The sequence below is a fragment of the Megascapheus bottae genome, chromosome 24 (assembly GCF_031878675.1).
Source record: "Megascapheus bottae isolate mThoBot1 chromosome 24, mThoBot2.hap1, whole genome shotgun sequence".
NCBI lineage: Eukaryota > Metazoa > Chordata > Mammalia > Rodentia > Geomyidae > Megascapheus > Megascapheus bottae.
In genome coordinates, this window is record NC_143532.1 from 12,155,820 (window position 1) to 12,165,052 (window position 9,233).

The 9,233-nt window shown below is 48.6% G+C and overlaps 2 protein-coding genes across 3 annotated transcripts in view; both read right to left on the reverse strand.

Moving 5' to 3' along the window:
• Positions 1-1,667, reverse strand: part of Pskh1 (protein serine kinase H1) — a 43,303-nt gene extending 41,636 nt beyond the window's left edge. For both annotated transcript variants that reach the window (XR_016539548.1, XM_090357408.1), the window contains exon 1: positions 1,572-1,667. The gene's annotated coding sequence lies outside the window, so the exon portion shown is untranslated. The remainder of the gene's footprint in view (positions 1-1,571) is intronic.
• A 6,179-nt stretch (positions 1,668-7,846) lies between these two features.
• Positions 7,847-9,171, reverse strand: Nrn1l (neuritin 1 like). Its single transcript, XM_090357057.1, has 3 exons — positions 9,084-9,171; positions 8,255-8,387; positions 7,847-8,132 (listed from the first exon to the last, which is right to left on the reverse strand). The coding sequence occupies exons 1-3, from the start codon at positions 9,169-9,171 to the stop codon at positions 7,847-7,849; spliced, it is 507 nt and encodes a 168-aa protein (XP_090213183.1).
• Between the last annotated feature and the right edge of the window lie 62 nt (positions 9,172-9,233).

Below are 9,233 nucleotides of genomic sequence, written 5' to 3' on the forward strand. Positions count from 1 at the left end.
TTTTCTATACATGTGGTACCGAGGAATTGAACCTAGGTCTTTGTGCATGCTAGGCAAGCACTCTACCACTAGGCCAAACTCCCCGCCCATAGGTACCCCTTTCAAATGAGCAAAAGAGACAACTTCCTGAGGCAAAGACACAGGTCCTCAACCAGGAAATACACCAAAATCATTTACACTTTTTCTTTTCCCAAAATACAAATATCAACCCTAGATCGTATCATTTGAAGCAAAACCTTATGCAGAAAAAAAAAAAAAAACTAAGAGACAGGGCCTGGATTCTGAGTTCTACCTCAAGAGATTTTAAATTATCAGTGTTGTAGAGGCTCAGGACTTCCATACATAGGAATTTGCTGTGGTTATCCCAGATCTTGGCCCGGATGATAATATGGCTGAATCTATATATCCATTCATAAATTAGTAACCTATCCCAATAGATTCAGCAAGTAGTACTGCTAGCTGCTACATGAAGGGAGGCGTTTCCATGAAATTTCGGAGTGGATGTTAAAGAACACATTCAGTTTTCCATATTATGAGTGAGGGTAGAGTGGAAGGAAAGACAACCAGTAACTGAGAAAACTGCATATGTAAAAGGCATGGAGTCCGACGCGATGGTTCACGCCCGTAATCCTATCTACTCAGGAGGCTGAGATCTGAGGATTAAAGGTTCAAAGCCAGTCCAGGCACAAAAGGACCTGAGACTTTTATCTCCAATTAACCTCTAGAAAACGGGAAATGGGGTTTGGTCTCTGAAGAGCTCAGAGACGATGCTCAGGCCCAGGGGTAGGGCTGTAACCTTGAGCCCAGGCCAAGTTCAACCCCTAAGACCCACCCAAAAAAAAGGGGGGGGGGACACGGAATCACAAGAGCTAACAGGAAGTTCTCAAGCTTCAACAATAAACTACTAAAAGTAGCCAGTGCAGAAATGCTCAAGTGTTAACTATAGGGTTAGTTCTCTACCAGAATATAAAGATCGCTGAATGCCACAAGTGAAACAGTTGAGCCATCACCCTTCAGTAACTAAGGAGCCAATGCTAGGTAGCGAAGGACTTTCGATTTTCAGGTGGGAATGATCATTGCAGCAGTCTCATAGGAAAGGACTCACAGTGAGTACTAGGCTTCTCCTGGCACAGATGACAAGTTTGCCTCGCAGGCGAGGGGTCCGGTTTGTTTTCTAGCCAGTACAAGGAAGGGATCAACTGCCCCGCTGTATCCTGGCTTTCAACCCTAAATGTGGAGTCAGCGTGGGGCGCGAGAAGACAGTCGAGGGCAACCAAGTGAAGTCAACTTAACCAGTGATGGACGGGGGACAAACGGACAGTAGGCAGGGCAGCCGACCAGGTCCACTAAGCCCACCACGACAGCAGGTTTCGACATCGAGCCACTCTCGGACACAGGGGACCCCGAGAAGCTATTGACCGGCCTGCTTCCCGGCACCTTAGGCCCCACAGCACTCCGGCCGGGCTCCGGCTGCACCGGGGCGGGCCCTGGTCTACCAGGGAACAACTGCGGCTGCAGCTCGTCAGCCCCTCCCGCCCATTCGGCCGTCGCCCAGAGCCGTGCCGCCTCACCTCGCGCGGGCGGCTGGCTCTTCGGCGTCTCTGCGGCTCTGCGGACCGTTTCTCGGTCGCGGCCACGGCCGCCGCCGCCGCCGCCGCCGCCGCCATTCTCCGGCGTCAGCGTCGTGGCGTCATCACATCGCGCGCCAGACGGCAAAACAAACCGGTACCGCCTATCGAGCGAAACGAGATTGGAGTTTCTGGGGAGTCCGGGTCACGTGACGGAGGGCGCACTGAGCGTCGCCTGCCAATCAACGCCTTTGTGGGCGGGGACCCCCCTGGGGTAGCTCTGGTCTGCTGGCTGCGGGACGGGATTTATACTTTAAAGAATAAAAAGGAGGGACTTCAGGAAGTAGAAACTTTAAAAGATTTCTTAGTGGGAGGAAGGGGCTTTGTGGGAGAGAAGTAGGGAGGGGTTTGCTGGGGACTGAACCCAGTGCCTCGCCCTTGGCCCACACCTGGACCATCACTTGGGCCCCATCCCAGCCCTTTGTGTTTTGAAGCTACAGTCTCACACCCTGCCCGTGGTGGCCGAAAATTCTTGATCTTCCTGCCTCCACCTCTCGACTTGTGCCACCTTACAGGGCTTTCGAAGAGTGAGGTTGGAGACGCGGTGAGTTTGAACCAAGTTGCTAGAAACGACATCAGAATCTGCAACAGATGGACTTCAATTTTAACTTGTTTTTGTTTTTTTTTCTTTTTTGCCAGCCCTGGGCAGTGAACTCAGGGCCTGAGCACTGTCCTTGGGTTTTTCCTCAAGGTCGGTGCTCTACCACTTGAGCCAAAGCACCAGTTCTGGCTTTTCTACCTATGTGGTACCAAGGAATCAAAACCAGGTCTTCGTGCATGTTAGGCAAGCACTCTACTACTAGGCAAACTCTCGGTCCAATTATTATTTTTTTAACTAGGACATAAATTATGTCAGACATTCAGATGTATTAAACTTTGCTTTTATCACCATGGAGTGGCAAGTTACTTGACTGGTATTGGTTTTGTTTTGTTTTCAGATATACCTCTGGGCACAGTACAGGTTCAGGCCTCTAATCCTAAAAACTGAGGAGGCCAAGATCTAAGAATCAAATTAGAGGCAGAGAAATCCTTGAGACTCATGTTCAGCTAACCAGCAAAAGGCAGAAACTGAGTGTGGCTCAAATGGAGTGCCAGCTTTGACTGAACAAAGCCTTGAGTTCAAGCCCTGGTACCAGGGCACACAGAAGTGTGCTATAAGAATGCACAGTAAGGGGGCTGGGACATAGCTTAGTGGTAAAGCACTTGCACAAGTGCTACATCCTGGGTTTAATCCCCAGTACCAAAATAATAATGCAGTTTTAAAAAAATAGAATGCAAAGTAAGGGCCAGGAGTATGGCCTAGTGGTAGAGTGCTTGCCTAGCATGCACGAAGCTCTGAATTTGATCCCTCAGTACCACATACACAGAAAAAAGCCAGAAGTGATGCTGTAGTTCAAGTAGTAGTATGCTAGTCTTGAGAAAGCTCAAGGACAGTGCCCAGGCCCTGAGTTCAAGACCCAGGACTGAACAAAAAAAAAGCACAAAGTAAGTAGATTTCTATGAGGGATTCTTTGTTTCACTACCAAATTGCTGAATAAAGATGCTCCAAAAGACAGGGACATTATAATCTTCCTTTATTTCATTCATTCACTTTCTCAACATTCTCTTACATCTCCTTATAGAATATAGATCAGTCTTCTATTGGCCTCATACGCTGTTTTACTTTGAATTTAAAAACAATACCAGTAAAATATCATTTGGGTGTTTTGCCTACCATAGTTTTATATAAAATTTTATTTTAAAAAAGAAAAACTTTGATTATTTAGGAGCTGGGCACAGTGAGACATTTTCTGTAATTTTTTTTTTTTTTTGCCAGTCCTAGTGCTTGAACTCAGAGCCTGGGCACTGGCCCTGAGCTTCTTTATTCTCAAGGCTAGCATTCTACCACTTGAGCCACAGCACCATTTTGGCTGCTTCTGTTTATGTGGTACTGAGAAATCAAACCCAGAGCTTCATGCACTCTACCACCAAGCCACATTCCCAGTTATCTCTGTAATTTGTGTGTGTGTGTGTGTGTGTGTTGGGGGGGGGGGCGTTACGGGGTTTGAATTTGGCCTGGGCGCTGTCCCTGAGCTCTTCAGCTCAAGGCTACCACCCTAACCCTGGGTCTGGGCATTGTCTCTGAGCTCTTCAGCTCAAGGCTACAGCCCTACCCCTGAGCCAAGCCCCACTTCCCATTTTTCTAGAGGTGAATTGGAGATAAGAGTCTCAGGTCCTTTTGTGCCCTGGCTGGCTTTGAACTTTGATCTTCAGATCTCAGCCTCCTGAGTAGCTAGGATGATAGGCGTGACCCACCGAGCCCAGCACTCTCTCTGTAATCTTAACACTGAGGAAGTAAAGGACCTCTCAAGTTTGAAGCTAGACTTCATGAGACCTTGTCTTAAAAAAAAAATTCCCAAGTTTAATGAATTAGTAAAGGTACAGACACTTTGGAATCATCTCTGCTATTTTCACAGCTATCTTTTCTTTTTTTTGCCAGTCCTGGGCTTGAGCTCAGGGCTTGAGCACTGTCCTTGGACTTTCTCAAGGCTAGAGCTCTACCACTTGAGCCTCAGCACCACTTCCGGCTTTTTGCTATGTATGTGGGGTACCGAGGAATCGAACCCGGGTCTTCGTGCATGCTAGGCAAGCACTCTACCACTAGGCCAAACTCCTGGCCCCACAGCTATCTTTTCTTATTGAAAAGGACCCCTTTCTGTTGCCCTCTCTTGCCCCTAAGTTTCACCTTTTGTTTGTTTTTCCTGTATTGGTGTTTGAACTCAGGGCCTCAAGCTTGCTAAGTAGGCCCTCTACTGCTGAGCCACTTTCAGCCCTTTATTTGACAGCCTATTTTTAATAAAGGGTTCATTTCCTGCCCAGACTTGTGCCTAAAATCACCTCTTTTAGGTTTCTTCTTGCAGCTGAGATGAACATGATGACATGCACTCACTGTCATGCCTAGTTTTCTGGATTTGGTGGGGGTGGGAAGGTGCTTGTTTGTTTTTTTTTTTTTGTCATTGAAATGTAGTTTCTTTTTTTTTTTTCTTTTTTTTTCTACCAGTCCTGGGCTTGAGCTCAGGGCCTGAGCACTGTCCTTGGACTTTCTCAAGGCTAGAACTCTACCACTTGAGCCACACAGCACCACTTCTGGCTTTTTTTTTTTTTCTACGTATGTGGTACTGAGGAATCAAACCCCGGGTCGTTGTGTATGCTAGACAAGCACTCTCCCACTAGGCCAAACTCCAGGCCCAAAATGGAGTTTCTTGATTTTTTTTTTTCCTACTCAGACTATCCTGGAACTGAGAACATCCCAATACAGACATATTGGAGCCACCAGTGCCTGGCTCAGAATTCTGAGCTCGATGGCACTCAGAAACCCATACAATACTTTCCTTTTACAGACATGCAGCAAATTAATGAACATGTTTATCAAGCCCTATCTGCAGGTGCTGTTCTGGGCTTTGGAGAAGAGCAGGAGCTAGTGACAAGGTATGTTAATTAAGAGGGGATGCAGCTCAGAGCATCCATTCCCTAGACTCCCTTCTGAACAATAAGCTGCAAATGTGAGACACTATTATCATGATGCTCTAGCTGGGGCAGCTGTGTCTAGGACCCAATTAACTTGGCTATCAGCCCACCTCTCTCCTCTAGCTCAGGGATAAAACACACAAAGCCCTTAAGCCCCTGGCCAGAGAGCAGATTCTTTCCCCCTCCCTCATCCCCCTCCTAACCCCACTCCATGAAGAGTAGGGACTTAGGGAGCAAAAAGCTAAAGGAAAAGTAGGTCACCGCAGGATGGTAATCCCACCAGTGGCTCCCCATAGCAGCCAAGCCCCTGCTCCTGGAAGCAGGCAGCTCCTAGCTATTCACCAAAACTGGCCAAGGAAGAGTTTTGGGGTGTGGAGCTCCAGCACTTAATCCCTCTCAGCAGTATTCCCAAGCTGATGGGTCTACCCCGAGATGAAACATTGTGTATACTGGCATCCAGTATTCTCATCCAACCTCAAGGTACTATAACAGTTCCTATGCTGGATTTAGAGATTCTGTTTATCTCTGATATTCCATAAATGCTATCTTTATATCTAGCCTACATTAGTGCTAGAGACACAAAAGATAGGCAAGATATTCCTTGCCTTTGAGTCCACACTGGAGAAATCTCATCTGAACGTAGATAATAACTAGGGAGTGCTATCAGTACTAAAACAAAACTCCAGAGCTGTGTAGATCTAGACATGGATTTATTTCTGCTTACAGGGGTAACAAGTACTTCCTGGAAGAAGTCATACATAGGAGTTCAGAAAGAAACGAAGAAGGGTATTATTTAACATTTAAGAAAATAAAGGTGTACAAAATCTCAGAAAAGTCAGGCAGGGTGCCTCACACCTATAATCCTAGCTACTCAGGAGGCTGAGATCTGAGGATCTAGTTCAAAGGGAGCCCTGACACAAAAAAACAAAGAACGGGACACTCTTATCTCAATTTAACTACTAGATAACGGGGAAATGGGGCTGTGGCTCAAGGGGTAGGGCGGTAGCCTTGAGCTGAAGAGCTCAGGGACAGTGCCCGGGCCCAGAATTCAAGCCTCATAACTCACCAAAAAAAAAAAAAAAGAACCACTGGGAAGAAAAAAGTCCTGTTTTTCTTTGTGGAAAATTCTAATGGCCAAAGAAGGCAGTTCTGTGAGAGATTTTTTTTTTTGCTCTGAACTTTCTCCTTTAGTAATATGAGATGGTAATGGCTTGATAGTAATGAGTCTAAGAGTCTAAGTGAATAAAGCACAGGAGCAAAAGTAGTGTCAGGGCAGAGAGAGGAGGTAGCCGAGCCAGCCACTGTGGAAAGATGTTTAGGAAGCATGAATGACATAGGGTTCTACCCACTTGGACAGGGGTGTTTGGAGACACATGTCACCCTAGAGGCCAAGCAAGGGGCTCATCAGGCCTGACTGTCGTGGGGGATGACAGCCCGACAGCCTCCCAACATAGGCTAAAAGTGTACACATTTGCTGAGTTCTCGGATCCCCTGGTTTTCTCCTTCCCAGTTAGTTGCTTTGGATTTCTTGCCTTTATATGTCAGCCACCTATTTTATCCACTTGTAAATTTGCTATCCTTACCTCTTATCCCTGTGTCAGTACTGCTTTACTTCTCGAAGCTTCCTCTGGCCCCAAGGACTGGAGAGGTAGAAATTTCTCTGTGTTGCTAGAGCAAGGGGATTTAGGGATGGACAGAACTGACTTATGTCTTACAGACAAGGAAGAAAGCAGCCTAATACACACATCTGTTTTTTAATTGAAAAGGTGGAGAATAAAATGGAGGAAGTGATAACAGAAGCCAATGAGGAGGCCATGACAGTGCCCACAGAAGTTGTGGTGGTGTATCTAGAATAGAGTTACCCCTACTCCCAAGCCTTCCCCTTGCCCAGCTTTCTCTATACTGATTCTTCTGTCCTCTTCCTTCCCACTGGGATAAATAGAGGTTCTGCACACATCACACTCCCAACTTCCAGAAAACTTGGAATTGTTTTGAGTCTCCAGCTACAAACCTCAAAGAACAAGTTTATGCGCAGAAGCCACAAAATCCCTCCTTGTGACCCTACTTTCTGTAGCTTCAGATTCTATCTAGGACTTGAATGTGGACTTGGACAGGGGCTCCCCATCTTCTGACACCAGTCCCCTTGTGGATAGACCAAACCCCAGAGTAGGAAGGGACTGAGCACAGGGTCTGAGCATGTCTTCAAGGATGAGGTGATTGTTCAGTAGAGAGGAACAGATGAGACTTCAGGAGCCTTGAGGCTGGCAAGAGCCTGGAGAGGAGGATAGGTGAGTAGGCTTCAGCAGGCCTGAGAAATCCACCTTCCCAGACCTCAGCAGGTTCCCCACCCAGCCAGCCAGGGGAAATAAAGGCTGTACATTCCGGCAAATCTCAGATCTCCACCAGAGGTTTTTAGGACTGGAGCTCTAGGGACCTGAGTGTAATGGAAACCTCAGCACTGCCATCGGGAAATGAACGTTTGCTGGAGGAAGATTGAATCCCCTGTGGCAACCCTTGGCCCCACCCATCCCATGTTAGGGATGGGTTGGGGGGGGAGGGAAGGGCGGTTCCCTGCCCCAGCCAAGCTGCCTGCTTGTGGGAGAAAGGAAGGAGCTTAGAGCAAATATAAATACCTTTAATGAAAACCATGAGCACTCTGCAAGAGCCAGAATGGTGGTCACTCAGCAAAAGGCTGGAGCAGGCCCAACTTGTTAGGCTAGAGGCCCCAGGAGGCATGCAAGGGCCAGCGCAGCGGCCAACAGCTCAGGTGCAGGGAGCAGAGCAGGTGCAGGTGCTGTTGCTCGCAGCGTCTCCTGGTTGATCTCTGGGCCAGTGCCACGCTCTCGGACGCTCACAGGGGCACCACACAGAGCATGCAAGTTATTTGGGTGTGGGGCCTTGCGAGCTTCTTGCTGTAGTGACTCCCACACAGCAGCTGCCTCCTCCGGGCAGCCCAGCAACACTTGTGAAGCACAGTCATGGAAGTCATTCCAGGACCTGTTAACAGAATGGGATTAGGGAGGTGGTTGGGGAGTGGGAAGAAGATCGATCCTAAGGGTGGAATGAATGGGGATGGGGCTGGGTTCTTCACCTGCCCGCTGCCTCCCACCTGCCAGTACCTGCAGACAGTCTCCAGCTCGCCTCCACGGCTCATGCCATCCCCCAATCGGATGAGACACTCAGCAAAGCCCTGGTATATGGTGTTACAGCGGTTTGTCCCCTCGGAAGCTGCTGCTAGGGGAGGTACAAGGACTGGGGGCAGGGAATGGAAAATGGTTGACAGGATGAGCCAGGCCATCCACCAACCCCCAGGAGCTTGTTTACCTGAGAGTGCTCTGGGGATGTGACTCAGCGTGAAAGAGGTACTCCAGGGAACTGAGGGGCATAGCTGGAGATGCCTTGATTCGAGACAGATTTGGATGCCAGTATGTGCTGGAAGAGGGGGCTTCCTATCCCTATGACCAGCTCCTTTTAGCTTCAGGGGCCCTAAATTAGGTCAGATTTCCACCTGAAGGGTTTGGGGGGACGGGATTGGAGGGGTTGGGACCATGGGTAGATGGGCCAGTCTTTGTAGCCTCTTGGCCTCACTTGACATCCCTACATCTTTCCCAAAGACTGGTGTCTGAGATAAAGCTAAGAGGGATTGTGATCCAGGCGAGATGCTCTGAGGACCAAAGAGATCTCAAGGCTGGTTTGGAATTCCTCTCTGGATTCCCTTGATCAGAAATAGGGCCTTCCCCCACAACTCAGGCTCAGTTTACACTTTACCTTCTATCCTGAAGCCATTGTCACACTTTCATGGAGTCCTCACAACTGCTCTCCACCCTGGCCCTCAGTGTGACCAGAAAAGCTGTTTCTAGTTCTCCTCCCCACCTTCCCTTCCCCAAGCCCTGTTACCTAGCCTGTTGAGAGCCCAGCCTAGTCCAGGTCCAGGACACCTGCACTCACCAAGTGGCAGCAACAGCAACAGCCTCAGGGCCCGGGGAAGCCACCGACAGTGGTGGCACCTGCAGCAACGGCAGCAACAGCAGCGCATGGTCCCTGGCTGTGAGCCTAGTACCAGATCTAGTGACTTGGAGTGCAGCCCGACGAGCCCAG